The sequence below is a fragment of the Pristiophorus japonicus genome, chromosome 17, assembly GCF_044704955.1.
Source record: "Pristiophorus japonicus isolate sPriJap1 chromosome 17, sPriJap1.hap1, whole genome shotgun sequence".
NCBI classification, from domain to species: domain Eukaryota; kingdom Metazoa; phylum Chordata; class Chondrichthyes; family Pristiophoridae; genus Pristiophorus; species Pristiophorus japonicus.
In genome coordinates, this window is record NC_091993.1 from 24,012,698 (window position 1) to 24,034,275 (window position 21,578).

The window sequence follows — 21,578 nt, forward strand, 5'->3', positions numbered from 1 at the left end:
AGACTTTTGATCGGTGGATTAGAACATACCAAATAGGAGCAGGAGTCGGCCAGGAGTGAGCCTGCTCCGCCATTCAATGAGATCATGGCTGATCTTCGACCTCAACTCCACTTTCCCGCCCGATCCCCATATCCCTTGATTCCCTTAATATTCAAATATCTTAGTGATCTCTGTCTTGAATATACTCAAAGACTGAGTCACCACAGCCCTCTGGGGTAGAGAATTCCAAGGATTCACCACTCTGAGTGAAGAAATTTCTCCTCATCTCAGTCCTAAATGGCTTGCTCCTAGCGTTCGCGATGTTGGTAACACTAGACTACAGGAACATTCCGACTTCAGCCAATACACCTTAACATTGGGTCAGTCCACTACTTGTGTGATGTTATGTCATCCCTTCAAATTGCTCCCACCGTCAGTGACAGACCTTTACCTTGCAGTACCTTGTACTTCACTCGAGCGTTAGACAGCTCAAGATGCTCTCTCCAGACGGCCAGCGGAGTTTGGAAGGCCTGTACCTCCCAAGTGTATGCCTGGCTGTTTGTCACAACTCAAGTGGCGGTAGTATGAAGGTCTCACATGTTACGTTGCACTTTACAACATTAGTCGTTGCTCACCCACCACCACCAAACCCCACGCAGGGTTCTGATAGGGACCACTCAGTTATCAAGAAGGTGGCTCAAATGGGCCATGAATAAATTAAACAAATTACCAGCCATGCACTGAGAGTATGTTTACAGCTGCTTAATGGTAACTGGCATTGTTATGGTACAGCACGCCATCTGTGTTTTTGTTAGTCCCTTTTCTTCCACCCAATACCATCTCCGGCCACAGGACAGCCTCATCTACCTTTGGTTGGGACAGAGAACTCCAGGGTCTGGGAGGAACCACCTCAGAGACCCACCATGAGCACAGGTCTGTGAGATGGCATTCTGTGCCATGCTGTAACAGTGCCAGTTAACATTAAGCAGCTGTAAACATATTCTCAATGCTTAGCTGGTCATTTTTAAAACTGCATTCATTGCCCATATGAGCCACGTTTTTGACAACTGAGTGTCTTGCTGGGCCATTTCAGAGTCAACCATATTGCTGTGGGTCTGGAGTCACATGTAAGCCCAGACCAGGTAAGTACAGCAGATTTCCTTCACTAAAGGACAACTCCTTTATGACAATCCAGTAACTGTATGGTCACTATTACTGACACTGTACTAGCTTTTTATTTTCAGATTTATTAACTGAATTTAAATTCCCCAGCTGCCATGGTGGGATTTGAACACTTGTCTTTGGATCACTAGTCCAGGCCCCTGGATTACAAGTCCAGCAACATCACCACTATGCTACCATTCCCTTACAGTGGAGTTAGCTTATTTGGGGCAGTGGTTAGTGGTTCGGGAGCTGCAGTTGGCCTCATTCATGCTGGGTTTTGAAGCCAGGTTTCCTATTGCTAATCCTATCCCGGTGGTTCCTGGCGCGGATGGGGGAGAGGGGGGGTTTCTGTTCAACTATGCTGCTTCTCACAGTCGAATAGCTGGCCCACATTCACTGCACAGATGCACACAGGAAGAATGAGGTGCTCTTGGATGAGGCCGGCATCGAACAAGAGCCTGGAGGGGGGAAAAAGGGTGCAAAATTGGGGATAAAAAGTTAACGGCGACGCTTGTCTGTGTTTCCCCCCGCAGTGAGCTGCCAGTGCAGGATCCTGAAGTGTAACTCCGAGTATCTAACCGCCACCTCCGGGCTGCACGTGGGGGCTGAGGAATCGGTGGAGTTCTGCATCGCGCTGCGAGCCTACTCCCAGTGCACCCGCAAGACAGCGCGAGCCTGCCGCGGAGATCTGGCCTACCACTCTGCGGTGCACGGCATCGAGGACCTCATGAGCCAACACAACTGTTCCAAGGTGGGTCCCACTCACGGGCCGCCCCGCACACAGCCCACCTCGCTGGACTGCATGGTGCACTCCGACGCGCCCGAGATCTGCAACTACGAGAAGAGCCTGCAGCAGCACGGGCCGCCCCCCAACTACACGCACTGCGGCCTCTTCGGGGACCCCCACCTCCGCACCTTCACCGACGACTTCCAGACCTGCAAGGTCCGCGGAGCCTGGCCGCTCGTCGACAACAACTACCTGTTCGTCCAGGTCACCAACGTCGCCGTCGTCCAGGGGTCGAGCGCCACGGCCACCAGCAAGGTAAGAATGGCGGGCGTGCACACGCCAACCTCGGCCAGGGGCTGCTGAGCTCAGCCACCAGCTTCAACTCTCAGCCTCTAGGCTGACGCTCCAGTGCAGTGCTGAGGGAGCCCCGCACTGTCAGGGGCAGTACTGAGGGAGCCCCGCACTGTCAGGGGCAGTACTGAGGGAGTGCCGCACTGTCAGCGGCAGTACTGAGGGAGCGCCGCACTGCCGGAGGGGCAATACTGAGGGAGCACTGCACTGTCAGAGGGGCAGCACTGAGGGAGCCCCGTACTGTCAGCGGCAGTACTGAGGGAGCGCCGCACTGCAGGAGGGGCAATACTGAGGGAGCACTGCACTGTCAGAGGGGCAGTACTGAGGGAGCGCTGCACTGTCAGGAGCAGTACTAAGGGAGCGCCGCACTGCTGGCGGGGCAATACTGAGGGAGCGCCGCACTGTCGGAGGGGCAGTACTGAGGGAGCGCTGCACTGTCAGAGGGGCAGCACTGAGGGAGGCCCGTACTGTCGGAGGGGCAGTACTGAGGGAGTGCTGCACTGTCGGAGGGTCAGTACTGAGGGAGCCCCGTACTGTCAGAGGGGCAGCACTGAGGGAGCCCCGTACTGTCAGAGGGGCAGCACTGAGGGAGCCCCGTACTGTCAGAGGGGCAGCACTGAGGGAGCCCCGTACTGTCGGAGGGGCAGTACTGAGGGAGTGCAAGTCTTTTCTTTTCTGCCCAGTTGGAAGGTCTGAGCCGGGGGGCAGCCTTCGAAATACTGCCGTGTCCTCTGGGCGAGAATCAGCCCAGCCCCGACCACCCCCTGTTTGACCCCAACGCTGCGACCCCGCACTGTGACCCCCTGCTGGAAAAGATGCACAGTACAGGCATCAAGTGTGACAGAAAGGGAGGGAGGAAGGAAGTACTTGCATTTCTGTAGCGCCTTTCACTACATCGGGACGTCCCAAAGCGCTTTACAGCCAATGAAGTACTTGGTCGATCGAGGGATAAATACTGGCCCAGGACACCGGTGGGGGAGAACTCCCTCTGCTCTTGTGTGCACAGGATAGGCCCCAGCTGGGCCTTCCACAGTCGAATATCTCAGCTGAGGCTCAACGTGTGAATACTAGTCGGTTGGACAAGTTCACAGCACCCATGAAGCTGCAACGTTCTATGTGTCAGCGGCTTCAGGGGAAGGGGGGGGGCATCAGAGGTCAGATCTGTTATGTGTTAAGCCCAAATTGTGCAACATGAAGCTTTTTGATTTTGGGGGAGGACGTGGTGTTGCCTGCTTCACAGACGGGAAGTCGCTTCACCCGCGAGGTGTCTGTGAAGTGCCACATGTTGCCGCTTGCTGCATAGGCAGATCTGCCGACACCTTTGGATCAGGCAAAACGTGACTGGGAGCTCATCAATCAGCCGCACTGTTGCTGGGAGGATCATAACACTGCCTCCTCGGCCTGCAAAGTCCTATAAAGGGTGGGGGGACCGAGGGGGCAGGAGAAAGTGGTTTTAAAATGCAAGACTGTAAAAAAAAAATCTTAGAGAAAGTCTGCATTAATGGCACTCCACCCTGATCCAATTTAAAGAGTTGCAGCCTTCATATAAACTGTTTGTGACGTGAGGCTGAGGGAAGGGAATGAGTGGATTATTTGTTATCCGTGCGCCACATACAGAGATCTGTCGCATCTTTGCAACTTGTATTTTGAACATCAACTAAAAAAACAGTTTGCAAAACACTTTGAGAAGTGCCCTGTTGATAATTACAGCCTCGCTACCGGGCGGACGTGAATGAGCAGTCCCGGACCCAATGTGATGGTGATCTCAGTATAGCAACTCATGCCTTCTCTCCCTGCTCTTTCCCCAGCAACACTACTGTGTGTCCTCCTCAATGGTCGAGTCAGGTTGGAGTGGGTATGTTAATGTTAGTGTGAGGTTGGTTAGTGTGTGTTGGAGTGAGTGTGTTAATGTTAGTGTGTGTTGGAGTGAGTGTGTAAATGTTAGTGTGTGCTGGAGTGAGTGTGTTAATGTTAGTGTGTGTTGGAGTGAGTGTGTTAATGTTAGTGTGAGTTGGACTAAGTGTGTTCATGTTAGTGTGTGTTGGAGTGAGTGTGTTAATGTTAGTGTGTGCTGGAGTGAGTGTGTTAATGTTAGTGTGTGTTGGAGTGAGTGTGTTAATGTTAGTGTGAGTTGGACTAAGTGTGTTAATGTTAGTGTGTGTTGGAGTGTGTGTGTTAATGTTAGTGTGTGCTGGAGTGAGTGTGTTAATGTTAGTGTGTGCTGGAGTGAGTGTGTTAATGTTAGTGTGTGTTGGAATGAGTATGTTAATGTTAGTGTGAGTTGGACTAAGTGTGTTAATGTTAGTGTGTGTTGGAGTGAGTATGTTAATGTTAGTGTGTGTTGGAGTGAATGTGTTAATGTTAGTGTGTGTTGGAGTGAGTGTGTTAATGTTTGTGTGTGTTGGACTGAGTGTGTTAATGTTAGTGTGTGTTGGAGTGAGTGTGTTAATGTTAGTGTGTTGGAGTGTGTGTGTTAATGTTAGTGTGAGTTGGACTGAGTGTGTTAATGTTAGTGTGTGTTGGAGTGTGTGTGTTAATGTTAGTTTATGTTGGAGTGAGTATGTTAATGTTAGTGTGTGCTGGAGTGAGTGTGTTAATGTTAGTGTGTGTTGGAGTGAGTGTGTTAATGTTAGTGTGTGTTGGAGTGAGTGTGTTAATGTTAGTGTGAGTTGGAGTGTGTGTGTTAATGTTAGTTTGTGTTGGAGTGAGTGTGTTAATGTTAGTGTGAGTTGGAGTGTGTGTGTTAATGTTAGTTTGTGTTGGAATGAGTGTGTTAATGTTAGTGTGTGTTGGAGTGAGTGTGTTAATGTTAGTGTGTGTTGGAGTGAGTGTGTTAATGTTAGTGTGTGTTGGAGTGAGTGTGTTAATGTTAGTGTGTGTTGGAGTGTGTGTGTTAATGGCTGTGTTCTGCGGAGGGAGCGGGGGACTAACTGAATCGCTCTTTTGAAAGAGCCAGCACAGACTTGATGTGCCGAATGCCCTCCTCCGGTGCTGTACTATTCTATGATTGAAGAGTCGAGCTTTTTTCCCATTTCCCTCTCTTCTTTCAAAGTCTCCAGCTTGCGTACAGCTCTCTGGGTTGTGCCGCCTCTCTGGCACCTTACCCATGTGGTCATTCCACTCAGGTGAGAGCAGATGGTGAGTGTCCACAGGCTATTCCACTACAGTCGGCTTCATTACTGATTCCCCCCCTAAGTCTGTCTTTCCCAACTGCGACAGACATGCAGGTCAAGCAGGGGTCACTGGACAGTCGTCAGGAATGGGAACCCTGGCTGATTGGCCCCTTAGTTCCACATTACAACAGTGACTACACTTCAAAAGTACTTCATTGGCTATAAAAGCGCTTGGGGACATCCTGAGGTGGTGAAAGGTGCTATATAAATGCAAGTCTTCTTTTCACTAGCATAGAGGCGCTGGTGCCTAAATGGAATTAGTGTGTGGAAGACTTTCATTGAAACCCAATTTTGGTTTACAAGATGAAGGTTAGCGCCTTAGAAACACAATCTCCCACGCCCCTCCACCCTCTCCTTTCCTGGTCCCAGCTTGTGTCAAGGTGAGTTGGGTTTACAGTCCGTGCCAAGCACTCATTCTACGCTGCACCTCGACGACTGCATTTTTGACTTTCATCCAAGAATGATTCCAGAGAGGACACAGCGACTAAGCCTGCCTGTGTTTTCACGCTCCATGTACAGTGAGATCTGCTCCCGAGCAGACAGCCCGGAGATTGGCTGATGTTGCAGTTATGCTATTGAAAGGCACCAGCTCACCCAAAAGTAGACAACCTGTTAATGTAATTTAACAGATAAGAATTCTTTATTTTTTTTTCCCTTCGCTTGCTGGGTGTTACTAAATAGGCATTAATTCCAGAAATTCAGCGCGGCGTGATATTTATTTTCTGCTTGACTTCTCTGAATGGGTTTCTGGTTTTGCAATCGCTCAATGTAACAGTTGTACCACATGGAAGGTATTGTTGGCTGGAATTCACTTTACTGTTCCTCCCTGAGTGGCTCAATTGGTAAACGCAGCAACCAGTGCTGACCAATACAGACTAGGAAGGTTCTGTTCCAGTCTCTGCTGAATGAGCTGATTGGAAAAGGACAGGGGGAATGTGACCGTGGGCCTCAGCACTGTTGTTCAGGGGGAGAGAGAGGGAGAGAGATTGATGGTCACAAAATCAGCCAGATTGACCTGCTCTCTAGTGACCTCTGTTGGACAGGGTGAGGACAGCACCAGGCTCATACCTTCATGGCCGAATAGTCTTTGGGGGAGGAACCTCTGAAACTTGACGGGAGGTAAAAATGAAATCTTACTGAGTGAGTGTTTTAACAATCTGACTGGTGCAAAAAAAGGTTAAGGGGCTCAAAGGGTTACATTATGAGAGCAGGTTGCACACACTATGCTTTTATTCCCTTAAGTTTGGAAGATTAAGCGTGATCTAATGGAGGTGTTTAAAAAACCTCAATTAGATTTAAAAATGTGACAGGGTAGCTGGAGCAAAATTATTCGCTCTGGTGGGGGAGTGCAGAACAAGGGGGCATCACCTCAAAATTAGTGCTTGGCCGTTCAGGGGTGATGTCAGGAGCACTTCTTCACACAAAGGCTAGTAGCAGTCTGGAACTCTCTTCCCTAAAATAAGCTGTCGAGGCTGGGGGCCAATTGGAACTTTCAAAACTGAGCCTGATAGATTTTTGTTAGGCAAGGATGTTACGGGTTTACAGAGCCAAGGCAGGTAGATGGAGTTAAGTTACAGGTCGGCCATGAACAGAAAGACTTTCATTCAAGCGCCTTGGGATGTTTTATTATGTTAAAGGTGCCATATAAATAAAAGTTATTATTATTGTTATAGTGTCTTTCAGGACCACCAGATGTCTCAAAACGCTTTTGTACTTTTGTAGTGTAGTCACAATTTTTGTGGGTTCAAGTTCCACTCCAGGGACCTGAGCACATAAATCCAGGCTGACGCTCCCAGTGCAGTGCTGAGGGAGTGCTGCACTGTCGGAGGTGCCATCTTTCGGATAAGACGTTAAACTGAGGCCCCGCATGCTCTCTCAGGTGGATGTAAAAGATCCCATGGCACTATTTCGAAGAAGAGCAGGGGAGTTATCCCCGGTGTCCTGGCAAATATTTATCCCTCAATCAACAAACAGATTATCTGGTCATTATCACATTGCTGTTGGTGGGAGCTTGCTGTGCGCAAATTGGCTGGCGCGTTGCCCACATTACAACAGTGACTACACTTCATAAAAAGTACTTCATTGGCTGTAAAGCGGTTTGGAACATCCTGAGGATGTGAAAGATGCTATAGAAATGCAAATCTTTTCTGTGTTTTCCGATCCTCTGTCTTGCGCACTCTCCCTCTTTCCTGCATCGTCACTGTATTGAAATCAAGACCCGTTGCTCTTTTTTCCGATTTTAACTTGGGGTAGAATTTCCGATCTCTCGTCGTAATTTCCCACAAATGACGGTTCGCGAAGTTACAGCCAGAACCTCTGCAAAAACTCTACTGGCTAATTCTCTTCCCGGACCTTCAAAACTGTATCATTCCCAAACCTCCTACCATCGACGGGCTTTGAAAACCCAAGCTGTGCATCATTTAATCACCACTTCCTGGTTTCTCTCACTTTTGACATTTTGCAATCTTGCAGTGTCCTGCTGGCTGGAATCTCAGACCCTTTATCTAAAAAAAACAGTTCAGAGCTCGAACCGGTTAGGCAATGCTACCACCTGGTGGTCGGACCAGTGATTAGCCCCTAAGTTCATTTTAGTGCTTGGATCTTAACATTTGTGTGGCAACAGGCTTAACCTGAATCCCGAGAGTAGTAATCCTGAGAGAAAAAGTAGAAGTTAGAAAAATTAAGATTTAATAACATTTCTGGAAAAGCTGCAGAGGGTTGAAAGATTTCTTCCAGTCCTGGTAATTCAAAAAAAGCACATTTTTACCTCTTTCACAAATTTTCCAAGTTTAATTGTTTTTTTCGTATCCCTATTAATTTTTTTACATTTTTTGAGTTTAATATTTTTTAAATGACCATTAAACTGCTGAAATCAGCTCTGTTTGGAGATAGACTCCGCGCCAACACCTTGCGACCAATGTTCCCTCGAATTCTTTTTCGTCCGGGGCCCTTTTGGGGCCAGATTTGCCCTCCACCCGAAACAGGGCGCACCTACGGATTTCGAAGTGCTCCACCCACCGCGGGGAAAATTCAGCTCTTTGGGGTTTTATTTTTGGAACGGGGCGGAACCGCGGGCGAGTCGGAGCGGCAGTCGTTAGCGGGGCGGAAGTGTCCTTGTGTCGGGTCGGACACCGCTCCGACTCATCAGCGCCGCGCTGACGCGTCACAGTGTCCCCGCCCCTTCAGTTAAAGGGAAAGTCCACTGCAAACTCTGCAGCCACCTTAGTGGCAAACACTGGGCCACCAGGGAGGGTTTCGGCCGGGCCAGCGGCCTGACACCCAAGAGGGGATGACAGGCTGCCTGTTGCCTGTCTTCTCATTGACATCAGTAACCAAGCCCGTTTATCAACTCAGTCAGCACTAGAATAAAGTCCTGGGGATTACAGGTCTGTCACTGGTGGTGGCAGTGCTGGGAGATTGGATGGATTAAGTGTATTACAACACATTAAAGGGTATAAGCGCAATTCATGGAATCATACAGTACAGTAGTCAAAGGAGGCCAGGAGTACGGTAGCACTGCGTTTATGTTACTGGACTAGTAATCCAGAGGCCAGTACTAATAATCCGGAGAATTGAATTCAAATCCCTTCACAGCATCTGGGGGAATTTAAATTCAGTTAATTAAATAAATCTGGAATAAAAATTTAGTACCAGTAATGGTGACCATGAAACCAACGGATTGTCGTAAAAACCCATCTGCTTCACTAATGTCTTTTAGGGAAGGAAATCTGCCGTCCTAACCCGGTCTGGCCTATATGTGACTCTTAACTGCCTCTCTGAAATGGCCCAGCGAGACACTCAGTTGTAGCAAACCGCTACGACAAAGTCAGCACTGTCTGGGAGTACCTTCACCACACGGACTGCAGCAGTTCAAGGCGGCTCACCACCACCTTCTTGAGGGAAATTAGGGATGGGCAATAAATGCCGGCCTTACCAGTGATGCCCACATCCCATGAACGAATAATTAAAAAAAAAAAATTTGGCCCGTCGTGCCTGTGCCTGCTCTCCAATCAGTCCCACTCCTTCGCCCTACAAGTTTCTCCAACATTTAAATCAGCGCCAGCACAACTCTATGGGACTTTAGTGGGAAGAATTTGTCAGCTGCAGGAACCAAGGAGGCTGGACGGGCCTATCATAAGATGGTTGCTTCTTTTGCTCATTCTGAGGATTCTCAGGGTGTGTGCGATGTTGATGTTGATTGGCTATCGCCCTTTGTACTGAGGTGGTGGTGGGTCTTAAAGCAATTGTCTGCACAACTTCGTAAGGCATTTAACGTCAAGCATGCACTATGGACTCAAGTCACGCGCGGACCAGACTACACAGGGAGGGCACCTTTCCTGAAGGACATTCGTGAAGCAGTTGGGTCTTTCCAACAATCCAGCAGCTATCCTGGTCATTTTAATGGGGCCAGATTTATTCAGTAAGCAGTTGACAACTTACTGTGGTGGGGTCTGAGCTTGCAAAAGAAAGACTTGCATTTATATAGTGCCTTTCATGACCACCGGACGTCCCAAAGCACTTTACAGCCAATGAAGTACTTTGGAGTGTAGTCACTGTTGTAATACAGCACGGAAGGCGGCCATTCAGCCCATCGAGTCCGCGCCGGCTCTTTCCAAGAGCAACCCGGTTAGTCCCCACTCTCCCGCTCTTTCCCCACATCCCTGCAATTGTCTCTCCTGCAAGTATTTTCAAGTGTTGTCACTGTTGTAATGTAGGATTGAACATAAGAAATAAGAAAAGGAACAGGCCATTCGGCCCCTCGAGCCTGCTCCACCATTCAATAAGATCATGGCTGATCTGATCTTGGATTCAGCTCCAGTTCCCACAACCCTTTATAGATTAAGTTGAAGGAGGCACTGATTTCTGTCTTTCTTTCTCTCTCTCTCTCCAGCTCACAGTCATCTTCAAGAACTTCCAGGAGTGCGTTGATCAGAAGGTGTACCAAGCGGAGACGGACGACCTCCCAGCCGCCTTTGTCGACGGCTCGAGGAATGGCGGCGACAAGCACGGGGCCAGCAGCCTGCAGGTGACGGAGATCGTGGCCGGGCAGCACATCGTGATCCAGGCCAAGTACATCGGCACCACTATTGTGGTGAGGCAGGCGGGCCGCTACCTGACCTTCGCCGTGCGCATGCCGGAGGAGGTCATGAACTCCTTCGAGGACAACCAGGGCCTCCAGCTGTGCCTGCGGGGCTGCCCCACCAACGAGCAGCTGGACTGGTGGCTGCCCCAGGTCGGGGCAGCGGCGGGGGGAGGGGCTACCGGCAGCGGCCGGCTCCCCCCGAGGGGCCGGGCCCCCCACGGGATCCTCACGCACGAAACGGCCACCACCAAGTGCCGGGAGAAGCTGCCGGTGGACGACCTATACTTCCGCTCGTGCGTCTTTGACCTCCTGACCACCGGCGACGTCAACTTCACCTTGGCGGCTTACTACGCCTTCGAGGACGTGAAGAACTTGCACTCGGACAAAGACAAGTTCCACATTTACCAGAGGACAGCTGATCTCCCAGCGGGGAGCTGCGCCCCTGGGCGGCCTGGTCTACAGGCCCTCGTCTTCACACACTTGCTGCTCCTGGGCTGGCTGTGGTGCTGCCTGTCCCGCCTATAGCCGCGCCCGTGTGACTTTTTGGAAGCCGCTTACGTCGGGTCTGACCAGTTTTCGGTTGAAGTCGCCGGTAACTACCTAGCTCGTACCTCGTTTCGTGCTCATTCGTGAATTATTTCTTCACTCGCGCTGTCTGGTGTTAGACGGATTTTGTCCTCCCCCCCCCCCCCCCCGCCACCATCATTGTCAACGGTGACATCCCATTTGTGGTCATGGTTACGTGTTTGTGGCTGTTTGTCGTGCATTTGGCGGGCTGCGTGAGGTTCACACCAGTGTGCAAACCAGGGGCAGCGTGACCGTTGCTATTTACCCCCGACTCCCCATCAGAAATGATCGCCCCCAAGTCCTGACCCTTGTCGGGATTGAAACCCATTTTTTCTTTTACGCTGGCGCACCACACAAGGAATCCAGTGCGAGGGCGCGGATCTGCCTTTTGCACTTTATACCCGGTTTCTGCCACTAGATGTCGCTGGTGAGGCGGGGATGGAGCACCAGCGCCCTCTGGTGGTGGCTCATCCCTCGAGGAACAATCAGGCAAAAGGCAGATCCTCGTCCCCGGCGCAATTCTCAACCCGCAAAAGGCCGCAGAGTTTTGGTCTCGTGAAGATTGGCTGCACCGATTCCATCTCATTTCAGGTTACGTGCATCGGCCGACGTCAATCCTGCGGGTACTTGGTTTCGCCCAGCCCGGACTATGCCCTCATTGGATACGGCTGCATGGGGCACCGAGCGAGTGGCCATGCTTCATCTGTTAGCCTTGATAGTGAATGTTGGCGGGCTATTTTCATGTGGGGGGGCATCACAGCAGTCTGGTTTGGCCAATGTCCACACAATCACGTTCCAACAGGACTCACTGGATAGCGAGCAGGAGCCAACCCTTGCTGATTGCTCCTCCCCCCCCCCCCCAAAATCCAAAGGTGTTGAGGGCCCACTCCTGGATGAAAGCAGCTGGCTCGGTTTGGGGCCTTGCATATCTGTTTGGCTCAGTCCCACAGCAAGCTGACCGGGGGAACTTCGGCGTCGTATCCGCTATGAAGCAGGCACGGTCGCGTTACACGCCTACACTGCATTGCAGTGTCGTAGAACTGCTCGTCCCAGCGCCCTCGTCAACTACAGTGTGCATACTTCCAGTGTCTGGCCTTTCACACAGAGTTGCATACCCCCATTATCTTGTGCCCATAGCACTGGTGCCCAGTGTGCTCACCCACTGCATTGGTGCCTAGTTTACCCTCCTGCTGCATTGGTGCCTGTTTCAGGCCCAGTGGCTGCATTGGTGCCTAGTTTGTAATCATGTTGCGTTGGTGCCTAGTTTGCCCTCCTGCTGCATTGGTGCCTAGTTTAGGCCCAGCAGATGCATTGGTGCCTGGTTTGCCCTCCTGCTGCATTGGTGCCCAGTTTAGGCCCAGCGGATGCATTGGTGCCTAGTTTGCCTGCCCATTGCGGCTTTGGCTAACCTCAGCAGTGCGCCCTTGCCCTGAAGCCACGAACATGGCTATGGCCTGCAGGCTGCCATCTTCCCTGACGGTGGGGCGCAGGGGTTGGGAGGGGTGGGTTGTCCTCACTGACCGGCTGATGGCTCCTGCTGCCCAGGGTTTGAGCACAGGTGGCAGGCCGGGCACAGGAACTGCTGGCAGCAGCTGTTTACTTGGCCATGCAGCCCCGGGGGGGCTGCCCCCAAGGTTGGGGGGACTGGGAGAGGTGCTCACGCCTGCGCTGGATCTGATCCAGAGCCATCGGCAGGGTGCAGCGGCCGTGTCTGACTTTGAACCGGCCTCCATTTCACACCAGATCTCCGTGTTGAACTGCGGGGTTATTTCAACCACCTCCCCCACCCACCCCCCCCCATCCCTAGCCCCAGTACGTAGAGAGCACCTCCTCAGCGAGAAGCCTTTATTACCTGGGTCCGCGCTATGCTGGAACCCAAACAGTAAGGATCCCTGCCGCAGAGTAAGTGTTAACGGACACATGTTACAGGCACATGTTGCGCACAACAGGAGAAGCGAGGAAGGGAACATTTGCACCGGACTGAGTCCAAACCCCTGACTTGAGGGCTCGGGTGGTAAACGTACGGCCTGCCGTGCCGGGGAGCCGGAGAGTCCCAGGTTCAATGCTCAGTCTGTGCTGGGTCAACCAACTGAGTGAAAAGGATTGTCCCCGTGCCCCAGGCTAAGGTGGAAGGAGGGTTTGAAAACAGCCGGTTCACTGTTGAGTGAGCCCCCTGCGGAGAGAATTGTCTGTGTGTCTGTGTGTGTGCGGGCATGTGTGTGTGCGTGCCTGTGTGTATCTGTGCGTGCCTGTGTGTGTATGCCTGTGTGTGTGTGCGTGCCTGTGTGTGTGTGTGTGTATGTGCGGGCATGTGTGTGTGCGGGCGTGTGTGTCTGTGTGTGCCTGTGTGTGTGTGGGTATGCCTGTGTGTATGTGTGTGTGTGTATCTGTGTGTGCCTGTGTGTGTGTGAGTATGCATGTGTATGTGTGTGTGTGTGTGTGCGCGGGCATGTGTGGACATCGAGACAGAACATGATCAGGCTGCCTCTGTGGGCTGCTCATCTGAACTGAACGGCCTGCGTGGACGAGCTCCCCAACCTGGACGGATGGACGTGCCCCCGGGGGTTGACCCTGAGCTGGGTTCACGTGGCCGAGGGAGGGAGATGCATTTAAAGATAGGAAAAGATTTTATAGCTGTACATAAAACTAGATTCACTTTAAAAAAAAAAAGTTTTATTATTTATTGTGAGTATCGAGCTCCCCGTTACCGAATGACACACAACACGTGGGCTTCAAGCAAAAAAATGAGACAAGATGGAAAACAACGAACATTGGACAACTCTGTAACATCGCATGTTAAAGTTGTTTAAAAAGGTTTGCAGCAAGTTGCCGTCACACTGTGAACCTAGTTAAATGTCCTGGCTGGGGGGAGTCGCTAACTGGCTCCAGTAAGCAGCTTGAGAGCCATTCCTGCGGCGTGACCCCTTAATATTGGGTATTTCACGTGTCTGTAGACGTGGCTTTAACAGTATTTGATTTGAAATGAAGGGTAAAGCCAGCAGGCAGATGTGACTGCCCTCCCCGTGATTCGTAAGCTCCAGTGTCTGACAGGACTTATCACTATGACAACAGTGCCTCCCCCCCCACTGTTACAGGCTGAGAGAGAAGGGCGCAGTGATCGAGAAACGTGCACTCGGCTCTGACCCCATCCCCATGTGAACCCTCTCATCGGCTGGGGAGGGGGGAGATACACCCAAGGCCACCTGAATCGAATTGGAGCCAAAGTCCAGCGAGCCTAATCAAATCAGGGATGCGATTGCTACAATAGGCCTGGGTCTCGCCATCGGGATCCGTGCCATTATAAAATGAAACTGCTAAAGATTCCTTGTCCGCCCTTTGCAGGTTTTTTTAAGTTGACACTGAGCGCAGACGCATCCTGGGTTAAATCCGCCTTTTCATAGGCACAGGAGGAGGCCATTCAGCCCCTCGAGCCTGTTCTGCCATTCGATGCGATCATGGCTGATCTGCGATCTAACTCCACATATCCGCCTTTTGGCCCCATACTCCCTGAATACCTTTGGTTATAAGGTTCACCTTCCATTTCTTGTCTTCTGTAACTCTCATACTCTGGGTACGGGTTCAATGGGCACCACCAGCTTCCTCGGTATATTGCCCGGGGGGCGGGGGGGGGTGTACAAGGTGAGGCTGGGCGGTGAGTGTTTGTAGGTGGCAGGTGGTGTTTAACCCAATCCTGTACCCACCCACTCGCCTGGCATTTCCACTCGCAGTTCCAGCACAGCTCAGTCAATGGCGAGCAGGAGCAGGAACGCCCACCCCACCCAGCTGCCATTTTGTTTCTCTGCTTCCTTGACCCAGAGGCACTGAGGTCAACTCGAGCAACTTCTGTCGTGACTTGAGGCCCATGACTTGACCTTGCAGTTTTTATTTAGAACGGGTGGGGAGTGAATAGCGTCCTCTTTTAGTGTCTACTGCCTCCCTGATAAAGTGCAACTTCTCCACCGACACCTGGGAGTCCCTGGCCAAAGACCACCCTAAGTGGAGGGAAGTGCATCTGGGAGGGCGCTGAGCTCCTCGAGTTTCATCGCCGAGAGCATGCAGAAATCAAGCGCAGGCAGTGGAAGGAGAGTGCGGCAAACCTATCCCACCCACCCTTTCCCTCAATGACTATCTGTCCCACCTGTGACAGAGACTGTGGTTCTCGTATTGGACTGTTCAGCCACCTAAGAACTCATGCTAAGAGTGGAAGCAAGTCTTCCTCGATTCCGAGGGACTGCCTATCAGTAGTGTCCACTTCTGAAAGGGATAAACATGAGACGCTGGAAGAATATTCGCAAGCTTAAAGCAGACTGGCCCCAAAATTCACCGACACAGTAATTAACCACCCTCTCCCTCATGGCCTGACGGCACTTTATCTGGACAGCAGTGTACCGACCGGTGTGACCATTGCTCTTGGTGTGCAGCTCACTGCAAGGCATGGTGTTGCTATGACAGTGTAACTGCAGCGTTGTATATGGTTGGGTGTAATTTATATTTGTTGATATAATATATGGAGATTCATGGTGAACATTTGTGACTGTACATATGGAGTAATGTAATATTTCTTTAAATAGTAATGTCTGAAATTTTAATCCCAGCAGATATGTTTACCTGTTAATGTGCTTCGGTTGCATTATGTTGGCAAAAAAAAACGATTTGCCACCGCGGGCCTTTAAGATTTCTTTAACATTAAAGGGGCCCCGTCGGCATCACCCGTGAGGGAGAAGACCTTTGCTGCGCTAACGTGTGTGAGCGACGCAGCGATGGTTCTTATCCCACCATGCACTGCTCTGTTTCCAAGGCAGAACATGTCAGCGCGATTAAATCCCCCCCCCCACCCGACCTACAACCCACCCGTTCCTCTCTCGCTTGCCAAACACGTTTGCGTGCCGACGCTGCCCCTTTAAGAGAGATTTACAAGAATGGCACTTTATTTCAGTTGTGACGTGATGATTTTTTACAGTGACTGTAGTTCCGCTTTGTTTGAATCGTTAAGACTAGTCTGTGGGCAGCGCAGTGCCCAGGGAAACAAACGCGTGGCATGATAGTTGGTGTTTCCATGAAAAAAAAACTTTTTGGGAAAAAGGAGCGAAGAGTTCCACTTTTTCTGTATGTAGAAATTTTAGCAGGACCCCCTGCCTGTACATAATGTAAATTATTTATTATTGACAAAACTACCAGTAAAATTTTTGACTAAGAATTTCAGCAATTCAGTTGGTTGGGTGTGTGTTTTTTGCTCATTCAGGCGAGGGATGTTAGTACTGACAGCGTGAATGGTTTCCATTTCAGGTATTCGGTGTCCCCATCAAACACTCCCAGGGCAGGTACAGCACGGGGTTAGATACAGAGTAAAGCTCCCTCTACACTGTCCCCATCAAACACTCCCAGGGCACGTACAGCACGGGGTTAGATACAGAGTAAAGCTCCCTCTACACTGTCCCCATCAAACACTCCCAGGGCACGTACAGCACGGGGTTAGATACAGAGTAAAGCTCCCTCTACACTGTCCCCATCAAACACTCCCAGGGCACGTACAGCACGGGGTTAGATACAGAGTAAAGCTCCCTCTACACTGTCCCCATCAAACACTCTCGGCTCGGGTACAGCACGGGGTTAGATACAGAGTAAAGCTCCCTCTACACTGTCCCCATCAAACACTCCCAGGGCACACACAGCACAGGGTTAGATACAGAGTAAAGCTCCCTCTATACTGTCCTATCAAACACTCCCAGGGCAGGTACAGCATGGGGTTAGATACAGAGTAAAGCTCCCTCTACACTGTCCCCATCAAACACTCCCAGGGCACGTACAGCACGGGGTTAGATACAGAGTAAAGCTCCCTCTATACTGTCCTATCAAACACTCCCAGGGCAGGTACAGCACGGGTTAGATGCAGATTAAAGCTCCCTCTACACTGCCCCATCAAGCACTCCCAGCTGGGATGCAGCACAGTTTAGATGCAGAGTAACGCTTCCTCTACACTGCCCCGTTATGTACAGTACATGGTAGATGCAGATCATTACACAGAAATTACAACACAGAAACAGGCTGTTCGGTCCAACCGGTCTGTGTTGGTGTTTAATCCTCCGCATGGGCAGTAGTCCTAATCCCTTCTCCCCACCCTGTTCCTAAGACACTTTATTCCCATTTCCTTCCATGTACCTAAGCAATTGTTAAATGTTGACATGCTCCAATCACCGGAAGCCTCTGTTAACAAAAAAAATGGTTTCTGCTGCCATCTGGCCTAAAATTCCTCCATTTTTCCTTCAATCCCCAGTCTAGACCATCGATCACTGGAGACTGTTTCTCCTGTGTTCCCAACAAGGCTTCTCAAATCGCAGATGAGCTGCCTCACTGTCCCGCACCAGCTGTCTTGTGGCCACGCTGAACGATTGCCATTTCAGGGTGCTTTTGTGCAGTGCTGTCATAGTAACTGGTTTGGGACAGTCCGAACTCTGTCACTGATGCCCTGAAATTGGCTGTTGGAAGTGTGGCAGGGGCGATGATCTCTTGTTCCTCCCTCACTGTGGCCTCCATTTTGTGCTACAGCTGATCGATAACAAGAGCTTGCATTTAAAAACATAGAAACATAGAAAATAGGTGCAGGAGTAGGCCATTCGGCCCTTCTGGCCTGCACCGCCATTCAATGAGTTCATGGCTGAACATGCAACTTCAGTACCCCCTTCCTGCTTTCTCGCCATACCCCTTGATCCCCCTAGTAATAGAAACATAGAAAATATAGAGTATGTTTACATTCATTCTCGGGCTGTGGCCTTTATTGGCCATCCCTAGTCGCCCTTGGAAAGATGGTGGTGGGCCTTCTTCTTGAACCGCTGCGGTCTGTGTGGTGAAGGTGTTCCCACCGCGCTGTTCAGTCGGTCCAAGCCTACAAATCATTGGTATAATGGCTTGTTTAGTGAGGTTAAAGTTATTCAAAAAATTAAATGCTAATGTTTAAAATTATCTTGGAACTGGGTAGAAATGTATTTTTTATTTGAAGATTAATTGATAATCTTATGTACCTGGACCCCCAAGTCTATTTGGACCTCAACTGTTTTTAGATTTTCACCATTTAGAAAGTCAGAGCTTGGTCTCCAGTCGTCCTGGTTAACCCCTGCCACTGGACCAAGGCCTTGCTCTGTCCAACCCGTGTGGTGGCTGGTGTGCAACGGCCACTCCACGTTAAAAAAATCCACGCACGGGCATCTTCCACCCTTCAAGATGTAGCTCGGGACCTGGAACATCAGATCCTTCATTGAGACACCTGTGAACTTATCTTCTTTTTGGTGTGGAAGTGGGTCATCTTCGACACGAGGGACCGCCTAATACTAATTGTTCGGTAGCTGTAATGTATGCACCTGTGAGCATTCTCACAGGCTTGTGGAGCTGTTGGTTTGAAGGGGCTGCTCCTCAAATTCTGGTTGCACTTCAGTCCCACACTCCTGATCTTTGGGCACCCTGTGCAGAGGGGAGCGGGCAGGTCGGAGAGCCTCCTCGTAGGACTGCTCCTGGGCACGGCCAAGGGGGCCATCAGCCGGTCCAGGCAGCAGGCAGTCGAGAGAGTCATTCAGCCCGACTGCCTGCCTCTCTCCTGCGGTTACATGCAAGCCAGGGTGTCCCTGGAGATGGAGCACACGGTGTCCACCGGTATGCTCGCGGCCTTCTGCGAGAGGTGGGCGCCGGAGAGACGGGAGTGCATCATTACACCCGGCAACCAAATTTTAATTTTAATTTGGCAAAGTTCCCGGTTAATTTGTATTTTGATGGTTCGGATGCCCTTACCACTTGATTTAAAACTATTTTAAAATAGTTGTGGAGCTGTTGCACTGTGAGTGACTTAGCCAGTCATGTCATGTTCACAAGACTCAATAAAACCCCAGTTAATTGAGTTCAGGTTTGCCACGATGAGGTGTGCCATTGTGAACCTGGTGGATGAACTGGTCGGGCTCAGTTCGATTGTAAAACCTTTGCTCAAAAACCAGCTAGTTCCTTAGAGCAAATGTGTAACTGTGCATTGTTGAGCAAAGAACTCACAAAGCAAGTACATTACAATAGGGTGTTCCAGGATTTTGACCCAGAGACCATGAAGGAACAGTCGGTATATTTGGGACAAAAGCAAAATACTGCGGATGCTGGAATCCGAAATAAAGACAGAAAACACTGGCAATCTCAGCGGGGCAGGCAGCAACTGTGGAGAGAGAAACAGAGTTAACGTTTCAGGTCAATGACCCTCCGTCAGAACTGGTGAGTGTTCGAAATGAACAAATTCTTAAGGTGCACTGAAAGGGGGAGGGGAGGAAAGAACAAAAGGGAAGGTCTGTGATAAGGTGCAAGGCAGGAGAGATTAGAGAGACAAAAGGGATGATGGGCCGACTTGAAATGGTAATGACAGAAGTTAGAAAAAGGTTAGTCTCGATAGGGTGTGAATGGCGGAATAATGACCAGCTGCGATATATTTGGGATGTGGGCATCGCTGGCAAGGCCGGCATTTATTGCCCATCCCTAATTGCCCTCGAGTAGGTGCTAGTGAGCCGCCTTTTTGAACCACTGCAGTCCGTGTGGTGAAGATGCTCCCACAGTGCTGTTAAGGAGGGTGTTCCAGGATTTTGACCCAGCGACGATGAAGGAACGGTGATATATTTCCAAGTCAGGATGGGGTGTGACTTGGAGGGGAACTTGGGAGGTGGTGGTGTTCCCATGTGTCTGCTGCCCTTGTCCTTCTAGGTGATGGAGGTCGCGGCCTATGATATTTATATAATGCCTTTAACAAAAAACAAAACATCACAAATCACCTCACAAATAGGTGCCCAGAGAACAAAGGCCAGACCAGGGTGACTGCTCGAGGGTTTAGTCAAAGAGATGGTTTTTCAGGAGGTTTTTGAGGGTGGGGAGAGAAGTCGAAAGTTTGAGGGAGAGTTTTCCAGAGAATGGGACTGAAGAAGCTGGAGTCTCCCACCAATGGGGCTAGGAGGAGGAGGGGGCCGAGGGACTGGATCACAGGAGCAGAGCATTCCGGAGGGAGACACAAGATGTGAGACCTAAAAAAAGGGTGGGACAAGACGAGGAAAATAAAGGAAGACTTGGATTTATATAGTGTCTTTCACGACCACCGGACATCTCAAAGCGCTTTACAGCCAATGAAGTACTTTTGGAGTGTAGTCACTGTTGTAATGTGGGAAACGCAGCAGCCAACTTGCGCACAGCAAGCTCCCACAAACAGCAATGTGACAATGACCAGATAATCTGTTTTTTTGTTATGGTGATTGAGGGATAAATATTGGCCCCAGGATTCCCCTGCTGCTCTTCAAAATAGTGCCATGGGATCTTTTATGTTCACTTGGGAGAGCAGATGGGGCCTTGGTTTAACGTCTCATCCAAAAGACGGCACCTCCAGCAGTGCAGCACTCCCTCAGCACTGCACTGGGAGTGTCTGCCTAGATTTTGTGCTCAAGTCCCTGGAGTGGGACTTCGAACCCCAACCTCTGACCCAGAGGTGGGTGTGCTGCTCACCAAGCCACAGCTGACACTGATTGTGAATATTATCATCAGAGGATGGGGAGTTCATGTAAATTAGGAAGGACGGGCGATGGGTGAGCAGGGACAGGCACAGGACAAATTGGAGTTTGTGGAAGGTGAGGATGGGAGACTGACAAGGAGAATATTGGAGTTGTCGCGTCTGCAAGTGACAAAAGCAATTCTAAGAGTCCCAGCAGCTTTGGGGTTCAGGCGGTCAATGATGAACAGGTGGAAAGAAGTGATCTTGGTGACAGGATGTGGAGCTTACATCTCAACCTGTCGATCAAACACGATTGTTAATTGTGTGAGATACGGTATTAGCAGCAGGTCGTTGAAGACCATGGCTGATGTCGGGATGTAGTTACTCGTGATTCAATCTAGGCCATAATGCTGGACAGTCGACAGCAGGGAGGTGGTTGAGAGACTGAGAAAAGTGGTGAAGAGATGGAGCTGGGCATTGTCGGTGCATAGATGGGAGCTGACTGCATGCTGAAAGAAAAAGGGTCCACTGGCAGATACTTGGGGGATGCTGGAGGTGACCGTGTGAGGGAGGGAAGTGATGCAATGGCTGTGTTTGGATAGGCAGGAATTGAACCATGCAAAGGACGGTCTCATCAAGCTGGATAATGGAGGAGAGTCATTGGTGGAGGATAGTACAGTCAGCCATACTGAATGCTGCAGATGACGAGGAGGACAAGACACAATACATCTTTATCCCAAGCACAAAAGGACTTTGGCCAAGGGCATTCTAGTGCCGTGAGAAGGGCAAAGCAGGACTGGAAAAATCAGACTGATAATTTTGGGAGAGATGGGGGTGTGGAGCTGAGACGAGATGACATGTTTAAGAACCTTGGAGGAAAAGGAAGGCAAGAGATGGAGCGATACTTTCAGAGGACAGACATGTCGAGAGCGGGGTTGTTTTCAGGGATGGGAGTTTTGTAGGCATCAACGATGGTGCCTGAGGAAAGGGGACCATTGATGGTGTCGGCTAACATGGGGCCCAGGAAGGGATGATGAGTGG

At 50.4% G+C, this 21,578-nt stretch overlaps 1 protein-coding gene across 1 annotated transcript in view; it reads left to right on the forward strand.

The window, feature by feature from the left end:
• Positions 1–16,250, forward strand: part of LOC139227607 (repulsive guidance molecule A-like) — a 39,684-nt gene extending 23,434 nt beyond the window's left edge. Inside the window, exons 3-4 of the mRNA XM_070858483.1 lie at positions 1,677–2,185; positions 10,286–16,250. Of these exons, the coding sequence (XP_070714584.1) occupies positions 1,677–2,185; positions 10,286–11,002 (1,226 nt within the window). The 3' untranslated portion in view covers positions 11,003–16,250. The remainder of the gene's footprint in view (positions 1–1,676; positions 2,186–10,285) is intronic.
• The last annotated feature ends 5,328 nt before the right edge of the window (positions 16,251–21,578 follow it).